A 16,048-nucleotide genomic window follows, 5' to 3' on the forward strand; every position below is an offset into this window, starting at 1 on the left:
CCCTCTGCGTCTTCAAGATGTGTCTTTTATGCAGAAGCTGTGGGGGGTTCCCAGAGTTTCCATGTGAAAGACTCCAAAACAAGTAGTCAGCACTACCACCACTATATACTTAAATAAAGAACAATGAGGAGTTGGGAGTTTTTTAATCAACAGTGGTCTGGTTTGTGGAGGTGGGTCGTAAAGTAGGCTTATCCTGAAAGTACAGGTTACGCCATACAGTCTTGCCCATCCCTCAACTTCTATCATGCTTGTATTATTTTGTGTGTGTGAAAATGTTCACATATACACCAAGTGGTAAATCTAACTTTTTTATATAAGTTTATGCCTATAAACATTTCACTGGAAATAATATACTTTTGATTGCCCCACTGCACTGCTAATACTGAACCACATGTTGTAGAACTCAGTGCACTTTGCATGATTTGCCATGATCTGCTTTTAGATTTACAACCCAAATGCTCATTATTCATTTGATTTTTAATTACCATCATTCGTACCAAATACATCTACTGTATTTATTGTGAGACGGTTTTAGGGTTACCGGTTTTCTTGTAAAATAATGTTCTTATGGAATAATGGGACGATGCATTATATAGATGGATGGATTAATGTCAGAAAGGTTGCCGTAGGCTGTAGGTCAGGCTAAATGGGAAGTAAAATACATGAATGAATAAAATATTATCTATGCCTTAAAATAAGATGTATAAACCCATGTGCACTACTGTTAAGTGAAGGTATTGATGAATGTTTAAAGAAGCTCAAGATTTTGGATCAATGCAGTGGAGTAAAAAGCTATATCATAAGTCTCCGAATTGTATTAGATTAGAGAGCAGCAGCTTGACATTGAAATACTCAGGTAGCCTGCTACAAGTACCCTAATTTTTAATAAGTAGACAATAGTACAGTGCACTTTAAAAAAAAAGAGATGCATGTAAACTAGTTCCTGCTCTACTTACTCCGGTACAGTAGGTGGTGGTATTCACCTGAAAGTAAGTATGGATCTGCCAAGTGAAGCAAATAAGAAGAAGAAGAAGAAGAAGAAGAAGAAGAAGTGGCTAAAAAAACAACACGGGCACTTGGCTGTCTGATAACAAACAAGGTTACACACTTAACTGAGAGGTATATATGACATCTAGTTTGTTTGAATGCAAAATGTAAGATGATTTTCTTCCTCGCTTGGTAAGGTTGGTGTCTACAACATGCCTTAGCTGACTCCCCACATGAGGGGGAACAGCCGCTAGTGTTAACGTTAGCATGTCTGGCTAGCTGCTGTTATTAGCTCACTTGACTGTTAGCTGCTCGGTTGGCTTACTGCTAGTTAAATACGTTCCAAGTTTGCTTCTGTGCTGTCGTTTAATCCTCGTCTGAGACCGTATCTTGTCGAAATGTTGTCATGTTAGGCAGCCAGATAGCAATCTAATTTTAGCTCCTTTAACGACTGTCTGTCATCCTGTTGGCTGACTGCTTCTCCATGCTAACACTCTGCTAACTTTAGCCGCCTTTAAAATATATGGTGGTGTTAAATGAGTGTCTAATTAGTCTGCCAGACAGTTTGCCCGCTTTATAATGGCTGTTTTCGTAGCTTTTTATTGGGCTCTAAAATCTCCAACGTTTGTTCATGTCACGTTAGCTCGTTTCTAGAAACACGGCATTTCCTCATTGTATAACTGGATCAGCCAACAACTAAGTATTAGTTCCATGAATGTAATCTGTTTAGTACATTTTGTACGTCTACAAGCAAGTGTGTGTGTGTCCTAATTATTGCAAGTTCACTATTACAAATACTAGATAGATAAGGCTAGATAGATAAGGTCTTGTATCTGCTTTACATGTAAGTTAATCATTAAGTGAAATGACTCATTCTTCCTCGATATCATGTTGAATTCTATTTTTATCATTCCATCTTGATTGTAGCCTACTAGTAGCAGCAGGGAAAACTAAAAACTATTATCTTCGATATCGATAACATGTCGGAAGATAATGAAATTGCCTGTTACAGTTTACTAGAACACAAAGATATTCCGTTGAGGTAAAGCAGAAAAGCATAAAGTTCTCACATTTGGGAACCTTGAACCTGGAATGTTTTGTATGTCACAATACTCTATTCTGCTTATCACAATATTGGTTTAAACTGAGCTTTAAGTTTTCCTGCTTTTCAGATAACCACCTGATGCATGATGTGAGATGTGATAAAGCCTTATTGACACCTGGAAGAGGCGGCTGATATGGTGGACCTGAGACTATCCCTCAGGAGCCCCCAGACTCACTTTTTTACGAGGGCCTGGGGAAAATGTTGCCACAGATTATGGATCTAGGATATAATCTTCCATAAGATTCCAATTCCCCAACACTTCAAACAAACAGCTGTAAGGAAGATGGAGAGAGAAGAAGCTGAGAAAGATATGGATTGCGTTTCCGATGCTGACGAGGAGTTCCCTGATGGTGATTCCACATCAGTGACCGAGTGTGGTCAGTGGGAGGCCAGACGGACTGATGACGAATGCCAGCTGGAGGACCAAACAGCCTATTCCACATCTAAGGACACCCCAAATCCAGCCACTCCAAATGACCCTTGGATTGGTGAAGCAGGGTACTATGGATCTCCAGAGGCCAAAGAGGATACGGAGGAGGTTTCAGATGGATCTGAGCATGAAGACACTGCAGATCAAGAGAACTTGCATGTTATAAATCAGGAAGAGGATGAAGCTGCGAAGGAGCAGCACATGAACGGGGAGTCTAGTTGGAGGAATCTTGGTCCTGGTCGGAGATTTAAATTGAGGAGCAGTGGATCAGTTTCAGAGCAGGGCAGTCAAAGTGCTTTTTCCTCTCTACCTAAAGGAAATGTTACGTCCAGTGGAGGCCGGCACAAGCAGACCCGCAGACGTAACCACCACCACCATCAGAGCCGAGGCCGCAGGCGGACAGGAAACCAGCTCCTCTTAGCTTTTAAGGAGATGCTGTCGGAGTCTGTGAGCTTCTGGTGCATCTCCTGCGTCCACATGATGATTGAGATTATTGTCACATTAACACACAACTGTGGAGTCTGTGTTGAGACTGGAGGAATGAAACTTTACAGCCTAGGGCAGCAGGTCCTCGTAAAGATCACAGATATAGCAGGGCTGAAGGCAGACGCTTCTCTGGTTTTGAAATGGACTAAATGCACAGGAACGGACCTCATGGATAAAACTGTTAGGTCAGTGAAGTGGGTAACGACTACTGCCTTATATTGTTTGAGACTTTTCTGTGCTTTGGTTATTCTGGGTTACTATTGGGCAAAATGTGCATTGGGTCGCCTTAGTGGAGAAAGGGGAAAGCGCTATTGGACAACCTTTCAGGAGTCAAGGTTTTGGAAGAGGGTGGGGTCCCTGCTGGAAAGAGTCCGAAGCAAGTTCAGGAGGAATGGCCGTGCACCCCTGTCCAGCCCTGACTCACCCAGCAGAGCGGGGAGGAGCGGGCCAGGACAGGAGCTGGATAGACTGCTGGCGTTGGCTGAGGTACCAGAGGAGGAGCTCGATCCCTTCACTGTGCTCGGGGTGGAGGTGCACGCCACCGAGGCTGAACTAAAGAAGGCCTACAGACAGCTTGCTGTACAGGTGTGTGTTAATCAAAAGAGGACTACATTTTTTACTTGTACAGCCTTTAACTTTTTCACTTCTTGTTCAGGTACATCCAGACAAGAATAAACACCCACGAGCTGGAGAGGCGTTCAAAGTACTCAGGGCTGCCTGGGATATTGTCAGTAATCCAGAGACTCGACAAGAATATGAGTTGTGAGTGCACAAAAAAGTTGTTATTGAAGGATATATACATTTGAAGTTAATTATAAAAAAATAAATCAAGCATAATCAAAAACATAGTAACGAGTAGCATACTTAAAAAAAACAAATCCTTTCTACTTCATCTCATCCTCAATATTCAAATGTCCTACAATTAGAAAATATTGAAAATAATGATAGTAAATAAAAAACTTGTCTTAAACCATCTATTATTTAATAATAGATAACAGCGTTTTCTTCTGAAATTATTTGGGTTAATGGGAATACAATTGTACAATAATTACTTGAGAGTTTAGTCATTATGCCTGTTATATTCATTGTTAAAAACATGTCTATTTCGGTCCCATGCAGGAAGCGAATGGCAGCAACTGAGCTCTCAAAGTCCATGAACGACTTCCTCACTAAACTGCAGGATGACCTGAAGGAAGCCATGAACACCATGATGTGTACTAAGTGTGAAGGCAAACACAAGTACGTCGCTACACACACTACATCATCTTAGTCAGTGTCAGATATTTCTTCAGACTAACGTTATGTATTACACACAGCTGAATCGTGTATTATGTGGTAAACTTTCATAACCTTTTCCTTCGTGACCTGTGTCTGTGCAGGCGGTTCGAGATGGATCGTGAACCTGCTGAGGCCCGGTTCTGTGCTGAATGCAACCGTTGCCATAGTGCAGAGGAAGGGGACCTGTGGGCCGAGTCCAGCATGCTGGGCCTACGCATCACATACTTTGCCTTTATGGATGGCAAGGTGTATGACATTACAGGTGAACGTCAGCTTCTTCTAAAGATCATCTGCTCCTCTCAGCAGTAACAGTGCTGCAAAGACTAATCAACTAGTTTCAGATTTTTAAAGAAAGAGCACTTCTTTTGCTAATCGATTATACTGTTAGTTTCCGCCCTACTTGTAATGGCAGGTTATAGAAAAGCTTCAAAGCATTTCCTGGTTGCACTTTTCCTCTCGGTCATGTACATTTTTGTGACACTGTCTTGTTTCAGAATGGGCAGGTTGCCAAAGAATAGGTATTTCTCCTGACACGCACCGTGTGCCGTATCACATCTCTTTCGGTGCAAAGAACAACACCACCTCCACACGACAAAGGTATGTCCTTTCAAGTGTTTGTTTTCAGTCTAAAACATTTACAAGTTCATCCTCCTTGACCCCATTCAGGCCTACATTTTGCCAGCCATAGTTTTTCTGTTTGAAAGTAAAAAGTAAATACCAGTGGCAGATTAAACTGTTCTTCATTTAAGGTCCCCTATTATACTCTTTTTCAACAATATTTTATACGTATCAGATATAAACAAAACATGTCTCTGAAGTGTTTGGCTCCAAATACCAAACAGATCGTTGTAGCATGCCATAAACCCCTCTGTGTCAGCCCTGGTTTAAGTGCTGATACTGTATCTGTAGCTCTAAATGCTAATGAGCTGCTGCTGGCCACGCCCCTCTGAGAGACATTTGGTTTAAAAAACACAGTGGTGCTCTCGGAGGAGATTCAGGTGATAAGGTGGGGGGGTGTTACTTTGGTTGGTTATTGGCTAATGGTTACACAAGCCAACAAACCATTATGACATCACAAAGTGGCCAAAATTGGATCAGCTCATTTTCATATTTTTTTCAGAAATTTTCAGAATCTTTTAACACAGTGGGGACAAATATTTATGTATAAAAGACATAGCAAATTTAATTTTGCATAATAGGTGACCTTTAATACCTCCAATGTTGCAGAATACGATATCTCAATAGAACGAAACATCTAAACTTTCCAACTTTGACTTCCAGGACGCCCTCAGAGAGCGCCACACCTCCCACCAACCCTGCAGATTTACAGGACTTCTTCAACCGTATCTTCAAGGGCGGACCTCCTAATGACATGGCTAGCAACGGGGGCTTCTTCCCCCCGGGCCCCCCTCCTCATCACCCACCTGGGGCTGCAGCGCCCCCGTTCTCTCCTCCCCCGAGCCAGACAGGTTTCTTCATGCCGGGGGCTCAGCGACCGGAGCCCAGCGAGACGTGGGCTGAGGGTGGCAAACCCCCCCGGAGGAGGAAGAAGGTCCGCAAACCCTTCCAGAGGTGAAGGCTGTTAACCTCTCAGTGAAACAACATAGCAACACAGGGACTCGGTAAATAATGGCCATGTGTGTCACGCCTGCCTGTTGGCATGCCAAGATCTGAACCAGAGATAATTCATGGGTCAGATCTGCCAGAGGAGAGAGACTGCAGAGTGTGATCTGAAGTATTGAAGGAGAGTGGAAGAGGTGACGCTGTGACGGTGCTTTACCTCTCATCTCACCTTATATTTTCGTTGGTCTTTAAGGCAACTGTAGCCTTGGCATTGATATCCGCATCAGGATGCTGTAATAAAACATTTTTCTTTCATCATTTCCTGCCAAATCCTGCAATGCATGATTTATTCACCTGAAATGTAACACTTCAGTTTTTTCACTTTTGTTGATGTTTTTCAGAAGCTTAGTTGAAGACGTTGGTTCCCAGCGGAGTGAGTGACACTTGAACAGAGGGTTACATTGAGTAATGGATCATGTGATTAAGGTGATGATAATGATGTGGGCAGCTTTACTGTCAGTGGTTACTCATGTTTCACCTTGCCAACATATGATTTTAAGAACGATTACAAAAACAGTGAAACCCAACACATCTGAACCAAATTTACAAAAAGCGCAGGAAATTTTCAAATTTGGGCAGTTGCAACATTTGTATTGGTGAGCTGTAGTAATATCTGAGAGTATGGTGTGTATCTCTGGTAGTGTGCCGACAGACAAATAATTAAATATCAGTTAACGTAACTCAATGAAAGGTCAAAGTAAAAAAAACAAAAAACTTGTGTTCTCTAGTCCAGTTTCAGTGGTGAGTGTTACACATCTTTTCAAATGTATGACTATTAAAGATTAGGCCGTTTGTGCAGAATTTGAAATGCTAAAACCGGATGGAAGTTACCAGAGATACACATCCTGCATTTATAAACTTCTTTTACCAAGGGCCCCTGAGCCAGAGAGGAGAGTGAAGATCTCAAATCTTGACCTGAATAGGTAAATTAATAAATCTGCTTTGAAATACTGATCCAAATCTAAGTGTTCCCGCTGTTCAGTGCTTCAGCTCCAGGTTGATGTTGTTATTATTGAACAAGTTAAGCAGGAAGGACTTCAGCTGTGTTACTGAACTCAAGCTGCTTTGATTCAAAACTTTAAAAGTGACACCTTGACATTTTGAAATGCTGATATTATTCCTCACCAGGGATTTATTTCTGTTTTAAAGACCACATACTAACACTACTCTGCACTGCCCCCGCTTGATTCACTGTAAAACCACGCAGAGTGAAAAGTCTGCCACAGTTTGAACGATTTACAAAGTTTAACAGTCATTTGAGTCTTAAATGTATTTCATTTTGCACCAGAAAATGTGCTAATTTCAAAAACTGAAACAAGCCTGACCTGTATAAAAACTCACAATGCTGTCAATTCCCTTTTTTTTCACTTCAGCATTGTTCATTTCATTTCTTCTGTAATGACTTTCACCCAGTCAACCCCACACAGATAACTTGGTAAAACAATAACAATTCAAATCAACATTGTTAAACGTTTTGAGCTCGTTTAAAAATAATTTAATTTGTTGATTTTGTTTCATCCTGCAGTGTCATCTTAGCTTTCAGTTTAAGGAATAAATAATGTGGCTCTTAGTTTTGCTGTCATGCGTATTAAACGGGTGTTTTCTTCTCGTTAACCCTTGCACCTAGATGTGGTTAATCTTTTAAAATGTCAAGGTCACAAGTGCACAGAGAATCTAATTAAGCTGATATACTTTTGACAACTTGAAGGGTCAGAAAATTATAATTTGTTGTACTTTTGGTTTAGTTTTTTGGTATGGTTCTTGCATAGAAATAATTTTCTTTTCATCATCGGTTAATTTAAGAAAACAGATGTTATTGTTTACACCTGATATGTGAAGTTTGTGAGAGTATAGATAAATGGCAATTATGTGTGATAAGGCATTTGATAAAGGCTATTTTTTATAATGACAGTTGATGAAAAGTACAATTTTCAATGTTCTTTTGTTGTGTTAATTTGCACATCCGCCCCTGTAATAACATCAGCAGGGTTTTGAACAGTCATCAGTGATTTAGCCTAACAGCCTCCTCCAGCTGCAACTGAGTAGGAGGTGTAGCTCGCTAAGCTAACAGCTCATTTGCAAATAACAGTTATTTTTGGGTAGAATCTGAATGTTAAATGAGTGTCAAATTATTGAAAAAACAACATTTAAGTTGCATGACCATCAAGCTCTGGCGTAGCACAAGTGTCAGAATTATATTCTGGCAATAGATTGCATAATGGTGGTTTGAATCTTTGTTGCAAATGTTGCTAGAGCTCATCGAAGCAGGTCATTAAGTTTGCCATGTTTCTTTTCATGTGTCAAATAGTTTTCTCTTTACTCATTGGATCAGTTTCCCAGACATGGATTGAGTCATTATACTAAAATGGCCCCTTTTTAAAAATAAAAAATAATAATTTCTGGGGGGAAAGCGTTATTGCATAAAAGAAAAGTTATAGGTTATGTTAGAAAAATGTAATGGCCTTAAACTAGTTTTGACATTTGGACTGGGGTAAAATTAATCGAGTGATAATCAGAAATAAATCATCAGAACTGATATCGACCACATGCAGTGATTCATCCTACATATTCATTTAGGCCTTGATAACCTCAGTTCCTATTTACAATTTCAAAGAAACCGTCAAAATGTAATTCAGTCCCTGTCTGGGAAACCCAGCTGAAACCACGCTGAGCAGAGTGCATTGTTCTCCACACCTCGACTCCAGAATGTACGGGCTGTGTGTTAAAGGTAGCAGGTTAAAGTCCAAGAGGTTAATGAAAGAGCCAACACTTCACATTTTGTTCTTTTCCAAGTTTTAACAGATTATGCAGAAGTATTGCAAAAAATGTCTGACAATCATCAGGGTTTTTTGTAGGGAATTGTGAGGCGAGTTCCCTGGCTGGTAAACAGTTTGAAAATATCACTGTTGGGTTTCTTTCCCCCGCTTTCTCTGGTTTTCATAATAAAAGAGGATTTCCTATTATGCACAAGTGATTCTGTTCCTTTACACAAATTATTTATCAGTTATACAACAATGCATATCAAAGTCATACCATTTTAAACATACAGTGACAATGAAAGTGACAAAGTGATCATTAAAAACATCTTGATACAAATCTGCTTATTCCTTAAAGGTCCCATGTCATGCTTTTCTGGTTATTACCTGTGTGTGTGTGTGTGTGTGTGTGTGTGTGTGTGTGTGTGTGTGTGTGTGTGTGTGTGTGTGTGTGTGTGTGTGTGTGTGTGTGTGTGTGTGTGTTTGACCAATCCGTGGAGCCGTTACGTTAAGTCCGGGGATTGGTCCATTACACACACACACTCAATCTTTTCTCAGCTGCAGCTCCGCGGATTTCTCAGCCTGAGACGGCATGATGCAGCGAGGCTGTGCGTGAGCACACACACAAACTCCCAGCCAGACTGCGGGTGTGTGTGGGTGTGTGCTCGGCCTGGTTTCGGCCTGGGTTTCGCTGTGTCTCGCAGACGGCCACTGGGCTCACAGGGAGAGGGGGGGGCAGGAGCTCCAACAAGCCGTTTAGGAACAGAGAGTGAATTACACAGTACTTTACCAGAAGATGCTGTATGAGGAGAAACCAATGTGGAGGTTTGGAAAGTTGCACAATATAAATCTATTCTAGTAGACTTCAACAATGGAATTATGATCAGTAGAAATGTCCATGACATGGGACTTTTAAGATAACTTTATAAACCTCTCATCCTTTCATATTTAATTGACTGTAATCCCTACCCGAAAAGCACTCTTTGTCACTGTTTTACCTCATATGGAATTTCCATCCTCTGACCTTATTGACTCATGGTGCTATGGCCATGGAGAGAGGGCAGGTTACCGTCTGCTCCTTAAAAGGAGTTATTTCAGAGAGGTGCAGATTACTGTGAATGGGACAATTTGATTTTCTTGACTTATTATAACCCTTAAGACTAGATGGGCTGGAAAAAAAACGTGATAGGACTATTATAACTGCAATTTAAACTCCTTTGAATCCAAGATAATTCCCTCAGACGAGTCGGAGGCATCTTGTGATTTCCGTTCCTCTGGCAGTGAAGTGTTCCTCAGCTGTCCAGCAGTGAGCACTGTTCCTCCTGTTAACTTTAACATGATTACCTGTCTTTAAGCAAATGTATATATACTTTTACATAGCTTACATAATTATAATAAATGCTCAACAAGCTCTGAGCTAAACTAGATGCACAAAAAGGCTTACAGTGTTGTAGCTGCCATGAGGAAGCTGACATGTTGGATTGTCACAGAGCTACAGCCGGTTAATGGTAGAAGTGAAACTGCCTGAAAGAGTCTTGTGATTGTCTGAGCTGTCTGCGGCCTGTCACATTGGCCCACATAACAAGTCCTACTCATCTGTCATGATGAAAATCTTTTTCTGTCAGTCCTCCATTCGACCTCCACTTTTTTTTATTTTATCAAATACACGAGGCTTCCTTGACAAATTGACAAAATCTAAAGAGCCAGACAGGAATCTTTAAATGCTATTGGTTTTGATTGATTAGCACAGGGTTTCCCATTGAATTTCCACAACCTTGTGAATAAAAGCATAGACAGTATTTTAAAAAATGTTTTTGGCCCAGACCAGATGTTTATCTTGTTACGGAAACACTTGAAAACTAGACCTGCAAAAATTAGTTTTTATAATAATTTTTCATGCAAAAATGTCAGAAAAGCCATTTTAGCCTCTCGAATATAGTGATATCTTTTCCTAACTGTTTTATATTATATTAAACTGTATATCTTTGGGATTTGGACTGACGGAACAAGACATTAAAGAAACTGGCAGATGAATCGTAAGAAAATACTTGCAGCTCTATTGCAAATATATCTCATTTAAAACAAGACAATATGTGTTTAAAATATTTCCTCCTGCACCTTTATCCTTCTCTTTCTACGTATACAGAAAATAAGAATATGATCATATGTGCAACAACAGCTGCTTCAGCTTGTGTTGGTTACATCCTGGCTGGTTCAGCTACAGCTTGCCTTTCAGAGGGGCGATGATGCGGCTGATCTGGGAACAGTCTCTGTACGCCACCAGGCCGCCATGGTTGGCCCAGCGGTCCGCTCCTTTGCACTCAGTGCGGGGCTGGTGGTAGGTCAGTTCTGCCTCTGCTCCTGAGCTGGACTGCAGACACTTGTGGAGGTCCACCACCCCCCCTCCGAGGGCCCGGAGCAGAGCGTGAGGGGCGCAGGAGTCCCACTTGAAGGTGCTCCCCCCCGACAGGACGTAGACGTCAGCCAGGCCCTGGATGACACACAGGATCTTGTATCCGGCTCCAGAGGCGAACATTAGCTTGTCCGGGCCACACAGTGAGGTCAGGGCTTCCTTTACCACCGGCTTCTCACTGGAGCTCAGCACAGCAGACAGCCCCCCCGCAGGTCCTGCTTTAGGCCGGGTCTCTGAGCAGACATTGATGCTGCCGCAGGACACCCCCCAGAAATGCTTCCCCTTCCAGCTATTAACACAAATAATGAGTGTTAGGGTGAGAATATTGTACTTTACTCTCTGTCTGACATCTAGTGCACATCAGGAACAGTACGTTTTTAGAGCCTGCTGCATACGAGCAGTGAGAGCATAGACTGTATGAACAGGTAATCACATAAGTACAACTGAAAGATTAACAAAACGTTTTTAGGGGACCAACATTTTAAAACGGTAAACCCACTGTGAAAAAGTTATAGTTTTAAGATTAAAATATGGCCAATAACTAAACCGGACACTGCCATGGTAGCCACCTGTATCGTCTGTTTTACTTTAAATGGGACCATTATTTGGAAAATGAACATCATGCTGTATTGAAGAAGACTTTAAACTAGTAATCGAGACCATAAACTACTCAATGAAATGTTTACTGGGGTAATCAATCAAGTGAGAGGCAGGGTCATTTTCTCATAGACTTCTATTCAATCTGACTTTTATTTTGCAGCTATTGAAGTTGCCCCACGCTAGATACTATAAAGGATGCAGATTTAAGTAATTTAAGCATTGGCTTCCCTTTTCAGACCTTGAGGCCGTTGCTTTGGCAGAGAGGGAACCAGAACAGTGTAGAAACCGTACGATGTAAAAAGAAGAAGTATTACAGATGTTTTTTAAACTCACCCTCCACCTGCTGGGTCTTTGTAGTTGAACGGCTGGTTGATGACGCCCATGACGGGCTCGCCTGTGCTGCGGAGATAAACCCCGATCAGGACCAAGGCACAGTGCAGACCTGAGGGGAACAGGCGGCCCTCCTCCAGCACCTCCTCTCTGCCCTCTATGTACTGGCTGGTGGCATCTTAATGCAAAAAAATAAATAAATCAGTTATTATCTCTGCTGTGCTTTCTGGATAAATGCATCAGACAGGAACACAGCAGCTCACCTATGGGGTCGATCCAGATCCCGAGCTCTGAGGGGCTGAGGGGGACAGTCAGACCGTCGGTGTCGGCCTGGATGCTCGTCGGGTCCTGGTGGATGGCCCGGGCCAGCAGAGAGGCCGCGGTGTGGTCGCCGTCCAGCACGGAGGCCAGCAGCGCCGCTGTGTCCTCCTCTGTAGCGCACACTGTCACCGTCACACTCTCTCCTGTTAACAGAGGGAGAAAACCAAGTACTCCTTTGATTATTTAAATATTTACACTGTGAGCTTAAATATTTAGACAGTGACACGTTGATGTGTTAGCTTTTTGTTCTGATTATTTTAGATGAAAGACGTTGGACTTTGAGGTTAAACTGCAGATGATTTACTCAAGTGTTTATAATGTTTAAAGTATTGGGTCCACCCAAATGAAGGTTGAGTGATTATTATTTCATTCGATCTTTAATCTTCCATCATATAATTAACAGACAAAAGCTTCTATATTCCTGCAGCCCACGACACTCACCAGATTGTTTTAGTTGTTATCAGCTTATCTGTTTCCGTTCATCATTTGATTAATCTGAAGACAATTTTCTTGATTAATCATTTGGGCTAAAAGGGCAGAACAATTTCCTTAATTCCAAGTCTGTAAATATTTTTTTTTTATATTACAGAGATAAATAGTTTGACAAAAAACACCATGAGAAGTTATCAGGTTGGGCTTTTGGAAATTGAGATTGTGTGAACCTTTTTCAATCCTTTTAACATTTAACAGACCAAATAACTACTTGTTTGTTACGGCCCTAACATCAATTTATTCAAGATGAGACATATCACAAGAGGATTAACAAAGTAGGTCATAATGAAGGTACTGCTTTGTTGATACTTTCATGTTGCAAATCCTAAAATACATTTAAACCAAAAACAAAAATGCAGTTTTTGGACTCAGTGTCGACCAAAATAATCAGCTCTTAACTTGTAATTATTTTTTAATACAATCACTATCTGTCCAAACTCCACTGTGATTTTGACAAACTAAAGTCCGCTTTGAGCTTAAAGTCATTAACATCCAAAAAAAAGAACATGAACATGTAATGTGTTAAGTAAGATATCAAGTCATTACCTAGCCCATTTTCAAACTTGTTGGACTCCTCTCCATTGATGAAGTCCGCCATCTCAGGGAACTGACCGAAAGAAGAGACAGGACATGATTACAGACCAGCACCAGTGGATTATGACAGCCCGTGCTTTAGTCCAGACATTTCCTACCTTAACACCAACATCATGCCGGATCATCTCCTGGATCACCACGTCAGCCAGCGTCTTGAAGTCCTGGACGAACTTCTTGTTCTTGTCATCTCCGGTCTTCTCTTGTACGAGGAGCTGGAAGAGGGGAGCCTCCTGCCTGCAGACACGAGCCACGTTAGCCGCTTTCTCTGCCACCCGGAGCAGCAGCCTCAGCAGATCAGCCATGCCTGAGCAGAAAGAAAAGAAGAGAGGGTTTAGTCAACGTGTGCGAGGGAAAGAAAAAGAGAGAGAAGGCAGGTCACACTTTGCACACAACAAGCTAATTATAGCCTTAAAATGAAAACAGGACATATCTGAAAAAAGACGAGTGCATGAGGGAGGAGAGAGTGGCCTCAGGTCTTTTGCATGTGAACCACAGTAGCCTATCTCTGCTGAAATGCATAACACCTATGCAGATCGCTATCCTCTCTAAACACTTCAGGTATCTCCATTTCCAAATGATTATTTAAAAGTATGGAAAACAAAACTGTACATTATCTTATAATAAAATACTATGAGGGTAACAAAAATACAATAAAACACACTGGGGTGTGTAGAAAATGACAATTCGCATTAGACAGTGGTGTTTGCGTTTAGGCATGTCAGTGGAATATTACAGTAAATGTTTTCTGGAAATGGAACAGGGCCTCTAATGTAGTTCGTTTGTATTTTACCGTCACACAACTTTACCATTCAAGTTAATTTCACTTACATTAAAAAAACGTATTTGCCAAGGGGGGTAATTTGTAGAGCTAGGTAGTGTAGTACATTAAAGGTCAACACAATATAAACACAAATGAAACATATTTAAAAAAAAAAAGCATAGACAATCTGCTCATTTCTGCTCTTGACATCCTGTCGAACAGGATTTGCTAGGGTTTCATATGAGATTATATAATGAAGCAAAGACATTGAAAACGGCAGAGAAAGATAAAACATTGAGAAATTATTGAAAGCTTACCTAAAACCAGGTTACACACCGCTTATTACCCTTTCGTCTGTCGCTCACCGTGGCTGTGTTTATTCTGTTCGTCCTAAAGTCACCAAACGCCGATATTTCGGTATGGCAGGAATGTGAGAGAACGCACAGTTTCACTAAAATAGCAGAATTACCGCGCCGCTCCGGTTTCTCTACGTCAGAGCGAGTTTCCTCTTGAAGTAAGGGCGGACGGTCCTTCACATCTAGGCTGGCAAACTAAAGATGCAGACAGGCGCGCAACCGAAGAGATAATACGGTACTTTTTACAAGGAGCAGACAACAGGAAGTGATGCCGCGCTTCGTTCAAATGCACATGGGAATTTCAAGCTTCGATCTCGGAGCAGTGCGCACATTGGCTTGTTTTGATAGAAGGTTGTATGTAGACATACAATACTGTATATATAAAGGTTGTATATTGTTGTCTACCTAACTAGGTTTGTTATGGGACGTTTAACATTTTGTGTTTAAACAACGAGTTATTTATGCAGTTTATTTCCTCAAGTTTCTTGTCATAGTTAAAATGCCCAGATGTTCATGAAAATCAAGTCGAAAGATGTCACTTTTAAATTTGAATACATCTTGTTCACCACCAGAAAAGGTGGGTCGTGGTTTCATATTGAGTTGTTCAAGAAGTAGTAAACAATTTATATTTGAATCATCCTTTAATTTCTTGAGAAAATGCTTTGCAGTATAAAACGTATGTAGTGCTTTGGTTACAGACTCTCTCAACCTCCGACACAGCTATTTTGAGTTAAATGTATACTGCGGTCAAGCGCCAGCCTCCACTTCAGAAAACACAGTCAAGCCAGCCCGCACGTTGTATTGAGGTGCGCGAATATCCTATGCATTACGGTAGAGGCCTGGAAAAACTACCTTCAAAATAAAGGCGCTTACTCGGTCAATAACAAATAAACCTAAAAAACATACCAAACATATTCATATATACTGGAGCTTAAATTAAGACATATGTGCTATATAATGTGATCAATAATTATTTAAAACAAACTAAGTATAACTACCTCATTATAACTAGTGTATGAAGTGAATGTAAAACTTAAGGAGTTTCAAAATAAAATACGTTTGAAATCTCATATATGGGCTATCGTCCATCTGTTTTTAGAGAATAAAACAAAAACTCTCCAGTATCAAAGACTAATATCACTCCAGGGTGATAGCAGGACACCCCATAGTCACTCAGAGAAAATCAGGACAATCTGATGTAGTTTCAAAATAAAAGACCTTTGAAGTCTCATATATGAGCTATCATCCCTCTGTTTTTAGATAAGAATAAAACAAAAACTCTCCAGTATCAAAGACTTGTTTCACTTCAGTGTGACTGTGAAACTCTACATCAGATTGTCCTGATATTCTCTGAGTGACTAGATGGGGTGTCCTGCTATCACCCTGGAGTGAAATAAGTATTTGATACTGGAGAGTTTTTGTTTTATTATTATCTAAAAACAGAGGGATGATAGCTCATATATGAGACTTCAAGGGTATTTTATTTTGATACTGTACATCAGATTGTCCTGATAATT

The 16,048-nt window shown here is 40.9% G+C and overlaps 2 protein-coding genes across 2 annotated transcripts; one reads left to right on the forward strand and one right to left on the reverse strand.

Annotated features, from left to right (window-relative positions):
* Window positions 1-1,032: 1,032 nt before the first annotated feature.
* On the forward strand, window positions 1,033-8,874 carry dnajc14 (DnaJ (Hsp40) homolog, subfamily C, member 14). Its single transcript, XM_010781951.1, has 7 exons — window positions 1,033-1,119; window positions 2,160-3,593; window positions 3,664-3,770; window positions 4,128-4,247; window positions 4,388-4,548; window positions 4,781-4,883; window positions 5,568-8,874. Exons 2-7 carry the CDS (start codon window positions 2,376-2,378, stop codon window positions 5,860-5,862), a joined length of 2,004 nt encoding a protein of 667 aa, XP_010780253.1. The 5' UTR covers window positions 1,033-1,119; window positions 2,160-2,375; the 3' UTR covers window positions 5,863-8,874.
* Window positions 8,875-10,297: 1,423 nt separating this feature from the next.
* Window positions 10,298-14,762, reverse strand: inpp1 (inositol polyphosphate-1-phosphatase). The gene is made up of 6 exons (XM_010781952.1): window positions 14,493-14,762; window positions 13,514-13,719; window positions 13,368-13,428; window positions 12,272-12,472; window positions 12,012-12,186; window positions 10,298-11,367 (listed from the first exon to the last, which is right to left on the reverse strand). Exons 2-6 carry the CDS (start codon window positions 13,715-13,717, stop codon window positions 10,884-10,886), a joined length of 1,125 nt encoding a protein of 374 aa, XP_010780254.1. The 5' UTR covers window positions 13,718-13,719; window positions 14,493-14,762; the 3' UTR covers window positions 10,298-10,883.
* Window positions 14,763-16,048: the final 1,286 nt, after the last annotated feature.

The sequence above is a fragment of the Notothenia coriiceps genome, unplaced genomic scaffold (assembly GCF_000735185.1).
Source record: "Notothenia coriiceps isolate Sejong01 unplaced genomic scaffold, NC01 NC01_scaffold00023806, whole genome shotgun sequence".
Classification (NCBI taxonomy): domain Eukaryota; kingdom Metazoa; phylum Chordata; class Actinopteri; order Perciformes; family Nototheniidae; genus Notothenia; species Notothenia coriiceps.